The following is a 20,101-nucleotide window of genomic DNA, read 5'->3' on the forward strand; positions in this document are numbered from 1 at the left end:
AGGGTGAGGGAGGGCCATGGGTTCATAAGTGAGGGTGAGGTAGCAAAAGCAAAAATGAGGGCATTTGCCCACCTCTGGTAACGTCTGGCCCCGCCCTACCTTGCTTGCCCCCGTTAAGCCTCGAGCCATACCCTTTTTTCAATAAATTATAATCTCTCTCACCCCTGAAGGAGGAGCCGAGCCGGCCACAAAACGTTGGGTTTCAAATTAAAAAGTTCTGGTTATAGACGTGTCATAGTTTATTGTAAGTTATCATAACCAACGAGACAAGCAATTCTGTCGAAATGTTTAGTTTTCAGTATATAGGAAGGAAGGCAGGAAGCAAAGAAGGCTATTCCAATGCGTGCTCACTCGTATATTTATGGGTCATATCTTTCATCTTTATGCTGAAATTTAGGAGAACAGGATGGGGAGGACAAAAGGCATAGTAAGTATGACGAGACCCACCTACCCTGACGCGTTTGACAAAGCAATATGACGTATACGCATAAAGATTTAATATGCACAGCCGTGCACAAACCTGTCTAGATCCCCCCAAAGGCGCACCACGACTACACTTTTGTCATTTTCCAGTGGCCTGTCGCTCAAAAACGGACCTAATCGGGCATGCAGACTCCTATGAAACGCATTTAACACCTCGTATTATTCAAAACTATATCGGGCACGCCAGTCGGCGGCGATTGTCATCAATGCTGAAAGAGCCCGCAGCTCGAGCGTTCTAGACAAGAGTGTGGACGACTGTACATTTTTCACAAATGCAAATTTTTGAACTGATTTAAGGCCCAATTACCATATGAACATTAAGATTAAGAAAAAATTAAGAGATCGTATCCATCCGTATCAAGTAACCATTTCTACAAAGTAAATTTATCAGCGTTAACGTGAGAAGTTGGTCTAGCTGGTAAGTATTCATGGTTAACGAGCGCAAAAAAGACGAAGACGCAGAGAAGACAACACGAAACAAGCGCTCACTCGCAACTGAACGTTCATTGAAAAAAAAAAAACCAGCAATATATGGCAAAAAAGGCGAAAATACAAAGAAACAAAGAACCTAAAGGGTTGTGCAAAAACATTTCTAATATTTTTTTCTAAATGAGTGCTCCCACCTATATTTATGGATCAGATCTTTTATCTTTATGCTAGAATCTACACAAATAATGTATACCTTGCACAGTGTTGTTTGAGAAGAATAACCTGCTCTTACTCTCAGTGCCATAATAGAAGAGTTTCTTAGTTGGTATATTCGTTCTTCAGAGTGGATGAAAAGCGAAAGTGTTTTTCTGTAAAATAAGTGTTTGCAATAAGTGCCAGTGTGGAACAGTGTGTCGGTAATGGAATGTCAGCAATAACTCTAACTGCTGTTTTCGGTAAAAGGAGTAAATCTTAAAGAATTTTCGTCTGATGTGCTCCACAACTAATAGGGTTTGCTAATGATCTGATCGCACCAATGCAAAGAAGCGTTGTTTCTTTAACAAAAGTAGTAGTATGGATCTAAAGATATTGATGATACCGATAAAGCTTGCGGCTTGTAATCGCACTGAGATAACTTTGTCATTCCACAACAAACTTAGTAAAATATAACTGCAATAAAACGTATCGACTCAGCACGATGGATAACATACCTTCCAAAAATAAGATTTCGTCTCTCAAAAAAAGCTTCGTTTTCTCAATTTTGAGGAATACACACACACACACACACACACACACACACACACACACACACACACACACACACACACACACACACGCATATATATATATATATATATATATATATATATATATATATATATATATATATATATATATATATATATATATATATATATATATATATATATATATATATATATATAGAAATGAGGGGCTCGTTTGACAAACATATTAAGGAAGCCAACAGTCACGGAAACCAAGGGGCATAGGGGAATGTTTTTAATCTTTTTTTTTTATTTGTAGTGCCAATTTGTAGTGCATGGTTGTTTTTTCTGCTGCTTGATAAGTAATTTTCTTTAAAAACTAATTGATTGGCACTACAAATAAAAAAAAGATTAAAAACATTCCCCTATGCCCCTTGGTTTCCGTGACTGTTGGCTTCCTTAATATGTATATATATATATATATATATATATATATATATATATATATATATATATATATATATATATATATATATATATACCAAAAGTGATTGTTGGCAGCTGATTTTTCTGGCAGCCTTTTTCGACTCGAAAAAGGCTGGTCCTCCAGCCGAAACGTCGTGAATTAAATCCTGTGATGTTTCTTCAATTTTTGATGATTTTATATCATATATATATATATATATATAAATATATATATATATATATATATATATATATATATATATATATATATATATATATATATATATATATATATATATATATATATATATATATATATATATATATATATACCTTAAGCTAACAGCAAAGAGCTACACGACGGACACACCCACAGGCGTTGTTGTTGTTGTTGCTTTCATGGCTCGAAATCCCGCAGGCGTCACTCGAAATCCCAGCTGCACTTCGTCTACCTCTTCGCTGCGCTGCTTGAACTTCGGCCGGTCGGTCCCATTACAGTTACTTCCCCGCCGAAAAAGGAGCCATCCTGGCGACTCACGGGGAGGAAAGAATGGGTGCATCATAATAAGGCTTCACGCGCTCGACGTGCACAGTTTCGCGCCCCCGGCGACGGTGGTCCGAAGGGGGAGCGAGGTCCGAAGGAGGAGCGAGTAGCTCGACGATATATTTCAGGGGAGAAGTTTGTTGCACAACGCGGTAAGGTCCGTGATGCGAGAAAACAGTTTCGTGGCGAGGCCGGGAGTGGAGGAAGGCACCCAGAGCCAAACGAAGGCGCCAGATGGGTATGACGCGGGAGGGTCCGAGGAATCGCGACGGTGCTTCCGATGCCACTGGAGCTGCACAGTGAAAGAGCGGACAAGTTGCCGGCATTCTTCGGCATACAGGCGAGCTTCGGAAAGTGATGTGGTCTCGGAAGGCTCAGGGCGATAAGGAAGGATGGTGTCCATGGTATAGGTAGGCTCCCGAAAACATAAGAGAAAGAAAGGAGAAAACCCCGTCGTTGTCTGCGTTGAGTATTATACGCGTACCTGATGAAAGGGAGCACTTGGTCCCAGTTGGAGTGGGCGGTGTCAACGTACATGGCGAGCACCTCAATGAGTGTCCGAGGTTTTGCGTAGAAAAATCACCATACAAGTGTTAATCATTTCTTCTGCATTTTATGCAGACACAGAAAAGACAGATGTAGGACCATAGTAATTAAAATTTGGCCGTGGACTACCGTTAGATGAATGCCATCACGGCGAAAAACGTCTTGCCTATCCGTAGTATTTTTTTTTGTTGCGAAAATGAAATTTTGTACAATACGATGTGTACAATGATATTAGACCCATAGTAAGAGGCTAGTTTCGCGTCCATCGGAATAAAATACAACATAAATGCGGCAAGCGGAGACAAACACGTCTCCTATTTATGAAATGAAAATTGGAAATTTTCATTTTCAAGGAAAATACAGGAATAATAACAAAACACCAACAAAACATTTTCATTTTCGGAAAACAATTCACACCATTACTTCACACATTCATCACGAACGTGTTGAGGGATGGTATGAAGTTTGCTTTCGTTTTAACATGGTTACGAGTGCGATTCCAGATTAAAGCTACATTTAACTATATTAATATATGCCCTTAAGTATTGTGACACACGGGTAAATTGAAATATTTGATTTTATTTGATTTATGGGTGTTTAAAATCCCAAATCGACTCAGGCTATGAGGGACGCCGTAGTGAAGGGCTCCAGAAATTTCGACCACTTGGGGTTCTTTAACGTGCACTAACATCGCACAGCACACAGGCCTATAGAATTTCGCGTCCATCGAAATTCGACTGCCGCGGCCGGGATCGAACCCGCATCTTTCGGGCCAGCAGCCGAGCGCCGTAACCACTAAGCCGCCGCGGCGGCCCCAAAGGTAAATTGAAATAATTAGCACTAGCAGCTCTAGTCTCCATTTTAGGATCTTTAAATATACTTTGGGGAAGCGGGACATTGAGATGTAGAATTTGATTAATTATCTGAGCTGCCATTTAATTATACATGAAATGAAAGGTAGATTAAAAAGCGGTTCGCTACAGTCAGTATATATTGAATAGGTAAGGATTCTTATCGCTCTCTTTGCAATCGGACTATAGGTCCGGGCTCTGTGGGGCACGTGTTACCCCACGGCTCTATGCAGCATATTAGGTGGCACTGTATAAAAGCAAAGCAGAGTATCCGGAGTATAGAGAAATTAAGGCATTCTCGAGCTTGCAATAAAATATGGCAACCATAACCTAGCTTTCAGCAAACTTGCTTTACTTGATTCTTCCAGTGCACATCAGGATCAAGGTATATACCAAGATATTTAAAATTGTTTACATGTTGTATACGTTCGTTACTTAAATACAAAGAAACTTGTTCGTAGTTTAATTTTTTTTCTCCCTGGAGAAGAACTAGATATATTTGGTTTTCTGAATGTTAACGGAGAGGTGGTTGTTAGGAAACCACCTAAAAATCATTTCCTGCTCTTCGTTTTTTTTTTTTCTGTTGAGTTCGTTAATTGTGTCTCCTACAAATATCAAAGATGTGTCATTGGCGTGCATTACTGCTTGGGAATATTTTAGTGGAGGTGGAAAGTCAGTCACAAAAAAATGGCCAGGCTTAGCTTGGTTAAGCCAAGAATGCGTTGCATATTGCGCGGCGGGAGGAGCGGGAGTCAGGTGGTGGCTGCGGCCGCGCGCGACCGCGCCAGTTGGGGCCCAGCTTTTCCTCCGTGACGTCACGCGCCGGCGCAGTGCCCCTAGCGGGAGGAGCGGGAGTCAGGTGGTGGCTGCGGCCGCGCGCGACCGCGCGAGTTGGGGCCCAGCTTTTCCTCCGGCTGTCGTGACGTCACGTCACGTGGTTGCGCTAAAGGTCAATGGTGGCTGCCCGGCCGCGCCCAAGCGCTGAACTGAGTGATTGCAATATGCAACGCATAAAAGCGAGAATAAAACTGGTCCCAGAACTGAGTCCTGTGGTGCCCCAGTCAGCCCCACCTGCGCCCCAGAGATCACGGTATTCATTACGACACGCTGTACGCGGTTTTGTAAGGTAACTATTCAAAAAACTTATTTTTTCTCGGAAGCCGTACTTACAGAGTTTACCAAGAAATATTGCAGGATTAACCGTATCGAATGCCTTTTTAATATCTAAATACAAAACTTTGGCGTTCTTGTTGTCTTTGAAGGCTCTACTTTTTATTTACATTAGGACAAGCACTGCGCATCCTGATGATCTATGCGGCGTGAAGACATGCTGACTTGGGCATATAATATTGTACTTGGCACTAAACATTTTTATGTGTACACACAGTATTTTTTTATTTTCAAAAACTGTAATGATGGCACCAAGGACTGGAATTGGCCTATAGCTACTCGGTTCCAACCGTTCTCCATCTTGAGGGATAGGCACGACTTTCGCTGCCTTAAGTCTTGCTGGATGTACTGAACCTTCTTTAGAGTGCATAAATAGTTGTAATAGATGGATGGCTAATATGTGAATGCTATCTTTGATTACTTTTACAGGGACTGCTTCTAGTCTCGAGGCTTTTCTTCCTTGAAGTGCGCTTACTACTATAAACATTTCACCGAAGTCAAGCTCATTCATTACAAAACTCTATAACGGGGTTTATCGGGGTTTAACGGGCTAAGAGAGGCTTGATATTGGCAAATTCATTATTAAACGTGTCCACTACATTCTGATCAATTACCTGAGGTTTTACTGTTTAGACAAAAGGCGAATAGCATCATTTACAACATTCCACATTATTGCTGTATTTCCATTTGCTTGCTGGATAAGGAAGAGTTAATATTCCTTTTTCCTTTTTCTCATAATAAACACTGTGGAATTCCTAAGCCGCTTTAATTGGGTTATGCAATAATCATTACTTTTATTCTCTTACCATTTTTTATACCAATACCCTTTCTTATTTAAGTCATCAAGGATGGATCTTATCATCCACGGGCGAACCGGTTTTTTCATATTTTATTACAGATATACTCTCACCACATTATGGTATTATATATTGAGAGGCGTCAATAAAATTCTGAGTTTTTATGGACGCAAAACACTGAAGCGCCGGGCGCTGTGCGATGTCAGTGCACATTAAAGATCCCCAGGTGGTCGAAATTATTCCGGAGCCCTGCACTACGGGCACCTCTTTCTTCCTTTGTCCTTTCAATCCCTCATTTATCCCTTCCATTAAGGCGCGATTCAGGTGTTCAACGATATATGATACAGATACTACTCCATTTCCTTTCCCCAAAAAACAATTATTATTATTTATGGTAGTCTGCGAGGCAAGCCATAATTTATTTTTGGTGATATTTAATGTGATTATGCTTCACACTTTCTAGAGCCTTATTTTTCAGGGCAGCAAATATGGGCAAGTGATCAGCAATTGGAACAGAGTACACACCAGCAGAAAGAATGGCATCCCTGTTACAAGGTGCATGATCAATCAGTGTACTTGTGGTGGTTGTAATCCGGGTAGGTTACGCTATCAAATTATTTAAGTTGATGGACTCCAGCAACAATGTATAATCATTTTGTGTGTCTGATGTCAAATCAATATTAATGTCACCAGCAATATTAACCCTACCGTTATGCCCATGCAATAACGAGGTAAGATATGTTTCAAGCCTTTCAGTAGAAGAGCCCAGCGAATAACTTTAGGGCCGGTAGACCACTCCAACCATCACGCTGTTAGGAAGTTTGATAAAGATTGCTTCTACAAAATCGTCTCTAACAGAGGCTGCAGAAAGAAACCGAAATGCAATGCTGGTCTAGCAGTCGACAGTGTCCAGTCTGCGTCATTCGTGTCGTCGGTTCAAATGCGCATTGAGAATTTTGGAAATATCCTTACATCCGTCGTACAGACACAAGACTCTGTGTTCCGTACGCCGGAAGAACTGTCCAAACACTACCTGCATTGCCATTCACAGTTGCTTAAAGCTGAAACACCAGTGTCAAAATCACGCTGTCCGCAGGTGCTCATGTCAATATGGCGCATTGTTGCCCACTAGGCCCCTGTCACACTAGCAGTACACACAAACCCTAATTTCCCCGCACAAACAAGTTTATTTTATATTGCTGACCGACATGTTTCCCTTCCCGCAAAGCGATTTTCTGTGTCTATTTTTTGCTACCTATGGCTTAGAATAGCCAATGGAAGGAGACACTCCCCTCGTGCTCGCGGGAAGGCGGTGAAGCAAGAGATTGCTTGTGGCGCCACCTGACTAGAGGAGCGGGAAAAAAATGCCGGGTTCACACACTTTGCGGCCTCACGCGCTGAAATTAACCAACGCTGTCGCTGTGCCGTCCGGTTTTTTCTGATGGATAATACCTACAGTAAATTTTGACACCTGCTGACATTGGCAGTCAGAGCTACAACAGCCGCGGCAATGGGCGCGCGGTCACGTCAGCGGCGCTGGTCACGTGAAAACATGCGTCCTGACGTGACCGGTTGGTGTGACCGGGTGATGACCGTGCATGGCGTAATTCTGACGCTGTGGACGGTACCGAAATTCTATGGCCATACCGCTCAAAGAAATCAACAAATAAAAATGATGAGAATAAGCTCTGTGCAGAAAAAGCGCAATGTAGGTACTTGGGAAAGATCACCTGTCATAAACACATGAAAAAATCACGTACACTGAACATTGAGAACAAAATATGTAAAAGGAGACGCCTTTTCACTTGGAGGAACTGATTATTTTCAGTCTTCATGCAACAGTATAAGCTACAAGGCTTCGCTAAGAGTGTGATCGAATTATACGTTAATCTTAGAATTCGTTGATATACCGCTCTATTTTTGCAACGATGAAATATTAGGGGTATGTTGTGAGCGTGTCTGCTGGGGCAAAAGCAAAGTGAGTTGACGGTGATTTCAGCAGATGCGTCTCTGCCTCGTAAAGTTCGTGCTTTTTGCGCTGCACACCTTGCCACACCTGGCATTTCCGCACCTGGCTAGCGTCGTATGCGGGCAACACGTGAGCGGGGTGTTTTCGCTGACGACGAACTGTCATGCGGGGAGGCTTACAAACTGGCAGGAGATGAAACGAGGCTCCAACGGAGAGCTCTTCGCTGGGCAAACGTTTTCCCACAAACACAAAACAACTCGGCTGCAGCGGTGATAGCGAGCGCGCTTGACAGACGTCGGGGTCGCATTGCTCCAGGCTCGCGCCTAATTTGCAGATTCAACGTGAAGCGCCCAGAATACCAGCAATTTCGAACACCTTGGAGCATGCCACAGCCCACCGCGGTGGCTCAGTGGTTAGAGCGCTCGGCTACTGATCCGGAGTTCTCGGGTTCGAACCCGACCGCTGATGCTGCGTTTCGATGCAGGCAAAACGCGAAAGGCCCCCGTTTGCTGTGCGATGGCAATAATAATAATAATAATAATAATAATAATAATAATAATAATAATAATAATAATAATAATAATAATAATAATAATAATAATAATAATAATAATAATAATAATAATAATAATAATAATTATTATTATTATTATTATTATTATAATAATTTGTCTTGGGGGAAAGGGAATGGCGCAGTATCTGTCTCATATATCGTTGGACACCTAAACCACGCCGTAAGGGAAGGGATAAAGGAGGGAGTGAAAGAAGAAAGGAAGAAGAGGTGCCGTAGTGGAGGGCTCCGGAATAATTTCGACCACCTGGGGATCTTTAACGTGCACTGACATCGCACAACACACGGGCGCCTTAGCATTTTTCCTCCATAAAAATGCAGCCGCCGCGGTCGGGTTCGAAACCGGGAACTCCGGATCAGTAGTCGAGCGCCCTAACCACTGAGCCACCGCGGCGGGTAGAGCGACGGCAGCGCATATTAAAGATTACCAGGTGGTCGAAATTATTCCGGAGCCCTCCACTACGGCACCCTTTTCTTCCTTTCTTCTTTCACTCTTTCCTTTATTCCTTCCTTACGGCGCGGTTCGGGTGTCCACCGATATATGTGATACAGTTACTGAGCCATTTCCTTTCCTCAAAAAATAATTCTCCAATTTTCCAACCTGCCACAGGTGATCGTGCTTGTGTGCTTGTTTCATAGCGCACTGGCCGCATCACGCTTTGCCAACATAAAGTGACAAAAGCGGCTTCTGGCGTACACAAACGTGGAAAAATAAACGTTGCAGTAATTCGTGCCAGCAATAATCTGTCCCCACGCCGTTTACCGTGGGGAAATTCGTACAACTGTGGCTGAGTCCATCCGGAGCGCAACGCTACTGCTACCGCATAGCTCATGTATCGCTGCAGGACTTCAAAACTTTTGGTTTGGTTTATGGGGGTCTAACGTCCCAATGCGATTCAGGCTATGAGGGACGCCGTAGTGAAGGGCTCCGGAGATTTCGACCGCCTGGGGTTCTTTAAAGAGCACTGACACCGCACAGTACACGGGCCTCTAGAATTTCGCCTTCATCGAAATTCGACCGCCCAGGCCGGGATCGAACCAGCGTCTTTTCGGGTTCGGGTTCTTTCGAGTGCCATATATCTACTGAGCCACCGCGGCGGCAAAACATAAGAAGGCTAATGATTCAAAGTGAGATGCCAGATATCGATTCAACCAAGTGCTTATTTCTGTTATAATACTCTAGCAATCTGCATTAACTCAGGACTTGCATCTTAGTCATGGCGATTCATGCGTGCGACAAATCCAAAATCTCACGCGCTTTGTTTACAGGGAAATCTCCACTGCGGCCGCGCACAATGACGTCATTCGCGCCACGTTTTCTGGAAGTGCACCGTATAAATGCACCGAACGGCACAACCGGAAACCAATGCAAGGTGAAAGCAAGTGGCATTACCGGGGCTGTTTTTGCAATGCGGCCAACTTGAGCAAACATCGTTAAGCTCACTTGCGTAAACGCATGGGATTCACGCTCTGCTCTCGGCTTTCCGAGTTCGGTTCCGCAATTCGTGTGACCTCCTTGCAGTTTATCGGCCCTTCTGCAATGTCACACAGCTGCACACAAACAGATCGCGAGAACCGATACGAGCATGCGGCGAGCTTGGGGTTGTTATCACTGGCAAATTAACTCAAAGGAGGGAAACTGTGAAATGCAATGCCGACCGCTGCCGTATCTAGACCGGCTTCCAAAGGCCAGAAAAACCGGAAGAAAGAGCTTGGAGGGAAGTTGCTACCTCTGCGGAAATAACAGATTTTATCTGTCTGTTTTTCACGCTTCTGCACGGCCGCTTCACGAGCAAACTTCCCAGAGAAAGTGCTGTTGTTACGGAGCCCTAGCCATGCTGAGGTTACCGCTTTGTTTTGCGAAATAATTTTTCCTTAATATATAACAATCTCTACAGTGCTACATGAACATTTTATGTCTTCGAATTTCTGGTATCACCAATAAACATTATTATGGTGTGTAGGAAAAAATGGCGTCCGAAAAAAAAAAGGCCCCGGAGGAAACGGCCTGCAAGGAAAAACGACCCCAGGTGTAAAAATATGGCGCGAACACTGTTATACCAGAAAGTGAGGAAAAGGTTAAAACCGAATTGCATGATCATAAGCATGCAGAAAGCCTTCAATATTCGTCATTTCTAAAATGCGCAGTGCACTAAGTCCTCAGACAGCATCTCCATTCTGCCTGCTATCCTTTATTTCCGCTGCCCCAGCTCAGGTGCTTCAGTATCGATGGCATATGCCGGGGCTAGCAAAAATCTTTTCCTTCCTTTTGACTATTATTTTAATAAACAACCACTACCATCATCATCACATGGCGATGGAGCATCGACTGAATCTTGGGCCAGTTTCATAGCCACGGTTGCTTTTTCAAGACGCAAGACGTCGATGGCCGCCCACTGATGGGCGTCTGTACAGGTCCTGCTTCCGAGCCTGACGTTCTTGGCTTCCGAATGACTGCCCTCTGACGTCCATCCACAGTGGTCGAGTGTAGTGCATGCCCGATGTCGGCTATCCGTTCGACACAAAGTTACCCCGCCATTCACTCCGTTTACTCGCCCATAAATTCCAGAAACATCTGCCAAATCAAAAGATTCTACTGCACCACCTGCAGCTTTGTCATTAGCCCTTTTTTAGACTCATGCCACGTAAAATGCCTGGCACAAGGGAGGGTCCAAAAGTTTATGGTTTACGGGGGTTTAACGTCCCAAAGCGACTCAGGCTATGAGGGACGCCGAAGTGAAGTGCTCCGGAAATTTCCACCAACTGGGGATCTTTAACGTGCAGTGACATCGCACAGTGCACAGGCCTCTATAATTTCGCCCCCATCGAAATTCGACCGCCGCGGCCGGGATCGAACCCGCGTCATTCGGGTCAGCAGCCGAGCGCCATAAGCACTGAGCCACCGCGGCGGCTGGTCCAAAAAGTAACCGCCTAAAATGCCGCGAAATAACTTACACAAGTCGCAACTGCAGAAACAACAGCTAGTGCATGCGCTGCAACCAGCGCACTGCACTCAGCCACACTCATCATTATCCCTTTCCTCATGATACGTTTGACTATGCTGCGGTCACATGACGTTTGATGACACAAGTTTTCACACTTTCGCTTTGTAATTTCATCAATAACGGTTTTTTATCTAACCCGTTTTATTGCGAACCAACGTTTGAGAAGTCTGAGCCATATTGCCAACTCCGATGGCAATTCAAGCCATCAGAAACAGTGCACACGTGCCAGCGAATCATAAAACGCTGCTGTGACAGGGGGTGTAGGGGCTGCTTGTCTTTCAGGGCTCGTATGTTGTCGCGTTGCTCCACGCTGCTCAAAACTGATGCTAAAATTTTAGAGACGCTTAAGTAGCCTTACGAGTGTAATGCGATACCAGGGCGCCGCATTGCGCGCGCTATTTCTTGGAGCTGCAGCACAACTACCGTCCTCTGCCGCGTTCGTAGCTCCGGCGACCGCCGCATGCCGGCGCCACTACGACACGTCAAGCGGCTTTCGGTTGTTCGTACGCATAGGCTAAGTTAAATGGCTACATTTCTTAGTGACGCTAATTGGTCAACTTAACTACATGTTGCCTATTTTGAGCGGCCGTGCCAACTGTGTGTCGTACACTCTGCGATGCGAGGCGCTCGCACAAGGTCGCTTTTTACAGCACTCAACCCAAGCTTCTCTGTGGTATAGGGGCAGCGGTTTGCAGTGCCGGCTTGACCATATTTATTTTCAGGAATTGTTCGCATTACCCACGCGAGGTCCTGTGGCTGTGACATCGTTACCCTCTTGACCAATCCGAATTATCGTCACGCTGCCGGACCGCGGGTTTTCTCCGCAACATGGCCTCTAGCGTAATCGCCTTAACACCAACTATCCTGAGAGCTTGTTCTATTGCACAGCGTCGTAACACATGGTATCATAAGCAACTTGCAATGAAGTTTCCCTTGTGAATTTACAGCGCCGTAAGGGAAATCCTAGTGAGAGGAGCAAGAAACTCTTAGGCGCACACGTAGGGCTTTCTCCTCGCAACGTGCCTGTCACGCTGGGCCGAAGTCACACGTGACGTGTGTCACATAACTGAGCTTGGGCAACAAGACGAGGAACGCTGCCAGCCAGGAACGCCCCTCTGATCGTTTAGAATGTGGTCTCACATGTGCTGTAACCACAATGGTTGGCGGAAGTAGTTTCCATGAGCGCTATGGAATAACTGCAGCGCCACTTGAGCACTGCTAGCTACCTGTGCGTGAGGGAACTGAAAACAAAGCTTGGAACAGACGAAGTCGCGAGTATCTCATAGAGTTCATATGCGTTGCTAGTCAACGCATCTGTCTTGCTCAGCCAGTGATTAACCTCCGGGGAAGACGTATGGGCACTCGACCATCGTGAAACGTGCCAGTTATAACATACAACTGTGCTCAAAGCTTTCTTTTTTCTCAGCGAGCACCCCGACACACGCTGCTCCAACGAGGAAGCGTGAGCTCAGCTTACCAGCCAGTAACTTGTGGTCGTGAGTCCCATGGCTGTGCGTGGAATATCCTCGGCCGCGCTGTGGTAGTCCTGCACCGGTGCTGTGGGGCACGAGGCTTGCAGCAGCAGCAGAAGCAGCAGCGGCAGCCGTGCGGGGCTTAAAGTCGGCGGTGAGCGCCAACAAGGTGGGGGTCTGCTCCGTCCTGCCACCGCCGGTGAGTGCAACCAAGCTCGCGCTTGCCCACCACGACACGTATCGTGCGGCACGTGCGTCGATAGCCACGCGGCAGGCGCTCTAAAACGCATGAAGCCGTGCGGATGCAGGGTTGCAAGCACGGTGTAAGAATAACGTACTGGTTGCAAGCTTTCCTAAATGAACAAACCCGCCACGAGTTCTGCACGCCACCGCTGCCACAAAGAATGTAGTAATAGTAAGTGGTTTATTAAAATGATATTAATTAAAAGTAATTGGAAAAGAGCTTTGCGAGTTCCGGCATGTGCCATCGATACAGAAGCGCCTGAGCTGGGGCAGCGGAAATAAAGGATAGCAGGCAAAATGGAGAAATGAAATGAGAGAGGTGAGGGGACATGAATACAGGATAGGGGGAGAGCTAACAAAAACAATTTGCACAATATATATATATATATATATATATATATATATATATATATATATATATATACAGATTGCGCGAACAAACAATGCTGCTATTCGCAGTTTCTAGCGGACGCGACTGCGCACTCTGGACGGAAGCGCGGACTTGTTTGCGACTAGCGGTTTAGTGACCAGCGACGGCGTATTTGTAAATATAAAGCCCACGTGAAATACTTCTTTAAAATTAAGAAGATTATGTTTGAGAAATTGCCCTATCTGCTCTCTCCCGCAAAGAGCATCGTCAACCGCATGACCACGCCCACTGCAGGACAAAGGCCTCTCCCATGTCTCTCCAATTAGCCCTGGCCTGTGCCAGTTGCAGCCACCCTATCCCCGCAAACTTCTTGATCTCATCCGCCCACCTCACTTTCTGCCGCCTCCTGCTTCGCTTGCCTTCTCTTGGAATGCAGTCCGTTACCCTGAAAAGCGAGCGGTTGTCTTGTCTTCGCATTAGATGCCCTACCCAAGCCCATTTCTTCCTCTTGATTTCACCCCCTCGCAAAGCACTTTAAATGTACTCCAATAATTTCTTGCACAGCAATGTTTCGAAATTTGCGTGCCAGAGAGCGCCTAGAACAACATAAACTGACGATGCTGTCAGTTGTAAACCAGTATGGCGTGACTCGGTTTCTGTCTCAATGTCGCATGTAAGCCTAAACGCTTACTGGTGATTCGATGAGAACTGCTGCTACCATAGGTGCCTCATAAACAGTATACGCGCGCAGTTAGCTTGATGGAGTCTGTCTATTTGACCACGCACGCTTTGCCGCTGTGGACATCATAGCTGTTTGCCGATGATGCACGAATATGATGATTATGCCAGTGAGGCTATGTAGATGCTAACGAAAAAAAAAAGAGCATCTAAATTTCTTAAAGGGAACATTTTTTTTTTCATTGAGCAGAGTTCGTCGCCCGTTTGTTTGTTGTGAGTGAAAAACTATTATTGAACATTTTCGTAGTTCGGCGGCAGCAAAAATGTAGCTGTTTTGTGAGGAAAGGAAAAATGCTCTTTACACACTCTCGGTGAACAGCTGAACCGTGCAGTGAGGGAAAGGGATGGACGAGGAATGAACGGAAGCCGAGAGGATGAGGCACCGTAGTGGAGAGGTCCGGATTAACTTCGACCGCTTGGAATTCCTTAACATCCACAGACATCACACTGTATACACGGGCGCTTTTGAATTTCGCCCCGCCCCTATCTAAATTCGGCCGCCGCGACCAGGAGCCATTCCAGCGGCCTCAGTCTCAGTAGCCGGATGACATGGCGACTGAGCCTCCACTACTTCTCTTCTGTTTGCTTATGAAACTGCAGGCAAGCGAGAGAGACACGAAATGTTTTTTTTTTGGGGGGGGGGGGCGATAAACTGTCGTTGACCATCTATGAACTCGGTAAGATTCAAAAGAAAGTCCGGACGACAATGCGATGGTTGGTCAATGCCCACGGCTGAACCTCGAAAACCCTTTGAAGACGTTGTCGAAGTGCTGCTGAGAGTTGACAAAAATGCTTCCAGAACTCCAACTACGCGAATTACCCGTGATGGAACCGGACAAACTTTTGTGCATTACATCATAGTGGCAACTGGCAGTACCCGAAATACTTTCCGATATACTTTCCGATATTAGGCTGCTTGTTGGGAATGCTAGGAAGGCTCCCTCATCTGTCTGCAGTCAACAACCACAGAAACTTCTCAGAGGCATTACCATGAGTATTGTGTATTGAATCGTTGCTTGCGACCCGTTGTAAGCGTTCAGCGAATCCTAATAAAAATTAGAGCCAACCAAGCGTCTCTGGAAAAGGCTGCTCCTGCGGGCTATGCGGAACTCTCAGTGCTCCTTGTTTTTGCAGCCGGGAGGGAAGGGGATTTCGTGAAAGGAAATACGCACCTCCTCAGCCACGGTATACACATCTACACCGCGTTGTATTGGATACATCCGTGTTAAATTCGAGCCTCCGGATTAATCTCGACCGTATGCGGTTACACCGCGTCGTACTGGGTACATGCGTGCTAATTTCTGGCCTTCGGATCAATCTCGACCGTATGCGGTTTTCTGGCGTGCACCGATTTCGCAGAACACAAGGGCATGTTTGCATTTTGCCTTCATCGCCTTTCTGTGCAGGTGAACTTTATGCACCTGCACAATTTCAGTTAAACCACGCTGAAAATGACACATCAGCGGTCAAGAGTGTGGCTAGGGAGCGTTGAAATATGTCACGCACTATGAACTTTGAAACACTGAAAATGAGAAACGATAGCTGGCTACGTGGAAGGCGAGATCGAACAGCATGCAGGGAAATCGCAATAAGCTACTGAGTTTTCTCAAGCCAATAAGCATGGAACTTCTTTGATTCGCAGCCCTGCTCAAGCCATACTTCTAAAAACGAAGCGCATGCGTTCTCCTATTTTTCACTAGCACGACGAGATTGAAAAAGAAAAACGTGTATCCTTGCTTTAATGCTGTGGCCGCCAGTGAAACGGTATGGACAAGGGAGCCGCACCGGTCCCGAAACGTAATTTGTGTTTGACCATGGTCAGTGACCATTGAATCTGATCAAGCGGTGCTCCACAAATTAATTCCCCACAGAGCAGCGATCGCTGTCTCCTGAAAGGCCCCGGTTAGAGTGCGCCCGGGGCAAGTGAAAGCGCAAGCTGTGATGAAATTAGGGCACGAGATTAAAAAAAAAACAGTGCGTGTTATAGCCGTCTCGTGCTGCTGCTCTGTTTGACCCGAAATGAATGCCACCAGAGAAACGAGCGCATTCCGTCCCATCACAGCACTGAAGGAGTTGTATTCACTCGACTCGTTTGCTTTTTTTTTTTTCTGCAAAGTTGCAGTTCAAAAGTGTGTATGCCGTCCGCTCAGCTCGTGTGCACACTACTAGGAAAAGTGACAGACGAAACTGCAGCCCCAATGCCGCTGTTCTGCGGCCTCCGTCGCTGTCACTGTACAAACAAGCACGCTGTGAACCCTTCTTTGTTTACGTTCGCGCCTTACTGCAGTTGCGGGAATTGGACTTTAGGAAAGTCAAACAGAAAGTGAATTGAAAGGAACAGGAAGACTCGTGCGTTCGCGGTGGTCAGTTTAATACATGCGTCAGAGACGGAGACACGACGCAGCAGCGAGCGACAAAGCACCACCCGTCACAGCCGCACACAGACCCGGCCCACTGACCGGAACACAAACCAGTACGGAATAAAAGCAGCACAACGACAGGGCAGCATAGCGAAAAAACTGAACGGCACAGATACTGCGCCATTTCCTTTCCCGCCTAAAAACCAATTATTATTATTATCATTATTATTATTACGGGACGAGCGTGACCGTTGTAACGAAGAAGTATAATCATGGTGGATGGCTTTTTCAACCGGGACAGTCGAAAAGAAAAACGACAGAACCGTGTCAGAAATAGGACAAAATATATTGAAGTTTTGTCGTAAGGGCAAATTTTTCACTTCTTTTGTAGCGTTTTATATAATATTGACATCTGCAGTAGTCTGAGTTCTGTAGTAGTTTTATATGTACAAACACAAAATTTTGTTGTTTGTGCTAAAATATTTGTTACTACAAGTTTTTGTTCGAAATCCTTACGGAAAACTTCGTTGTGACAACAGAAACTTTTGTTTTTTTTTTCTACGGGGGCGGGGCTGTATTTTGCGGCGATCCATTTCGATGTCCATTTTATGTGGTAGTGACGTCAATGGGACGAAAGCAACAGCAGGTGAGAAGGCGAACGGCCAGCCACATACACAGCCGGCCTGGTCGCAGCGCCGCCGCTAGCCACCGCCCCGCATGCCGCCGCACCCAGTCCAGCTGAGCCACACGCATAACGCTCTCCAAATTCGCCGCACAAACGACGCCCCGGTTCAATGCCGGGTCTGGATTAGCGGTGATTAGGCTCGTGTGTCGTGTCAAACCTGTTCTTGTCCGTCATTCGAACGCATGCAGTCCGCACTGATAGCAGCGCCACCAAATACAGCGCAGCAAGCGGCTGACGAACGTTGAGGCCGAACGTGCAGCACATCGGCGACTCCATTCGATAGTTCATGGTTTATAGTTTAAGGCTTATAGTTTATGGCTTATGGGGGTTTAACGTCCCAAAGCGACTCCGGCTATGAGGGACGCCGTGTGGAGGGCTCCGCAAATGCCGAGCCTCTAATAATAATAATAATAATAATAATAATAATAATAATAATAATAATAATAATAATAATAATAATAATATAATAATAATAATAATAATAATAATAATAATAATAATAATAATAATAATAATAATAATAATAATAATAATAGGTTTTGGAGGGAAAGGAAATGGCGGAGTATCTGTCTCATATATCGCTGGACACCTGAACCGCGCCGTAAGGGAAGGAATAAAGGAGGGAGTGAAAGAAGAAAGGAAGAAGAGGTGCCGTAGTGGAGGGCTCCGGAATAATTTCGACCACCTGGGGATCTTTAACGTGCACTGACATCGCACAGCACACGGGCGCCTTAGCGTTTTTCCTCCATAAAAACGCAGCCGCCGCGGTCGGGTTCGAGCCCGGGAACTCCGGATCAGTAGTCGAGCGCCCTAACCACTGAGCCACCGCGGCGGGGCCCATGTCGAGCCTCTAGAATTTCGCCTCGATAGAAATTCGAACGCCGCGACCTGCATCGTACCCGCGTCTTCGGGTCAGCTGCCGAGCACCATAAACACTGAGACACCGCGGCGGCCGCGACGCCATTCGAGGCAGCGTCGCTGTGTTGCACTGAAGCCACGCAGAGTTTCCTGCAGTTACCGATGCTGAAAACTGCTGTGATCGTTCAGCTATTTCGAAATGCCAGGAAGTGAAGCGGGTTGAGTTTGCGTGAAATTATTAATTTGCTTTGAAATGTGTGTGGTGGCGAGGCAGCCCGCCAAGAATGCTTTAAGAAACGTGCTCCTGAAGGAAGTTCTTGCTCCCACAGCTTTTCGGACTGCTGCCAAATTCACAAACTCGCGCAAACATTTTCTGGACGTCGATGCTTTCCCAGCAAGAATACTTTCTTCTCAATCAAATACATCATAACAGAGAGCCTCGCAGCTGTGTTCCCAAAGCCGAGTACACATTTTCGGCCACACATTAGCCAAGCAAATTGCGAAATATGGCTCCCACCCCAATCGACGAAGCGCTGCTCAAGAAACTATAGCATCAGGAGATTGGCTCTCTTCTGTCTTGATTTCGAGAGACTTCACGACAGAGGCCAGCCTTGGCGCACGCCTATGCAACTAAGCCTTGTCCAGCGCATTACTACAACCAAGCGGCTGTCACTGCCAGTGTGTTATTCGAGCAATCTCCGACGCTGTTCGGGCAACGCATTCTGTCACGTTCAACGTGCCAGAGTAGTGGTTACGCTGCCGCATTTCCCACTCGAGCGTATTCGAGATTCGGGAATGCGCCCCTGCCTTCCGCCTCGGCCGGCAACCACATTGCGCGAGTGTGATCATGCAGGTCACGCCTTCCCTTCCCCCAAGGTCCCACGCGCGCGCTCGATCGGCGCGTGGATATATAGGCCGCAACAGACGCGACAACAAACGGGCTGCGTCCGCCCTCACAATCACGGCTCCGGAGCCGACATTGACATAACCGTTCCTTCATTCCTTAACCGCCCGCAACGGCTATTCATTCCTCCTGAGCCGTATTTTTCCGAGATTGTTTCCACGCTGATCATTTCGCCGCTCGATCGCTGGTAGCTACGGCATCTGACGTCACTGTTGGTATAGGCAGTGAGCGATATAAACGGCCGACTCCGAGGGCGCTTCCTGAACGTACGCGCCCAGCGTCGGCGCCCTTGGCGCACGTTGGAACCGGCCTGCACATGCGCACAACAGACGCCAGCTAACCTATAGGCGAGACGCCGAGGTGTGTCCGTGCTATATGTTCGCGCCCGCGCTCGGTCGCTCGTGCGCGCTTCGGAAGCGGGGTGCAGTTTACAGCAATCGGAGGACCGCGCAGCTTACCGTGACTCTTTTCTTGGCTCGAAGTTCCTCCAACTGCTCTTCGGCTTGAAATTATTTCAGTCCTCGAGAGGGGGAGTGAGCCAGCATCAGGAAGATGGAGATGCATGCACCTTTTCGACGCCCTTCGCGGCGCAGCGCTGGGCGCGCAGGCGCTCTGTGGCTACACGCCTAGGAAGTGTCCATCGAGTCGGGGCTTAACTCGAGAGTGCCGGTAATAAAAGCGAAGCCCAACGACGGCGAATAGGCAAAATAATGGCTGCAAAATGCGAGCCCTCGTCAAAGCTCAGCAGGCCCTGAAGCCTCTTGTTTTCGTCTTTGATGAACTCTGCGACGAGAAGCGCGTCACTCACCTCGTCAGAGGTTGTCTGCAACATGACGTCTGCAACATGAGGAGGCCATTCGCTCTTCCACTACGGCAATAGTAGTACCAAAAACGCCGGCATCTTATGTAAGAAGCT

General features: G+C 46.4%; 1 protein-coding gene and 1 long non-coding RNA gene across 2 annotated transcripts in view; one reads left to right on the forward strand and one right to left on the reverse strand.

The window, feature by feature from the left end:
* Positions 1-13,206, reverse strand: part of LOC144099536 (uncharacterized) — a 325,768-nt gene extending 312,562 nt beyond the window's left edge. Inside the window, exon 1 of the mRNA XM_077632915.1 lies at positions 13,033-13,206. Coding sequence (XP_077489041.1) covers positions 13,033-13,062 — 30 coding nt within the window. The 5' untranslated portion in view covers positions 13,063-13,206. The remainder of the gene's footprint in view (positions 1-13,032) is intronic.
* The window catches only part of LOC144099537 (uncharacterized), a 116,142-nt gene that overhangs the window by 82,227 nt on the left and 13,814 nt on the right, over positions 1-20,101 (forward strand). The window lies entirely within an intron of this gene.

The sequence above is a fragment of the Amblyomma americanum genome, chromosome 7 (genome assembly GCF_052857255.1).
Source record: "Amblyomma americanum isolate KBUSLIRL-KWMA chromosome 7, ASM5285725v1, whole genome shotgun sequence".
Classification (NCBI taxonomy): Eukaryota; Metazoa; Arthropoda; class Arachnida; order Ixodida; family Ixodidae; genus Amblyomma; species Amblyomma americanum.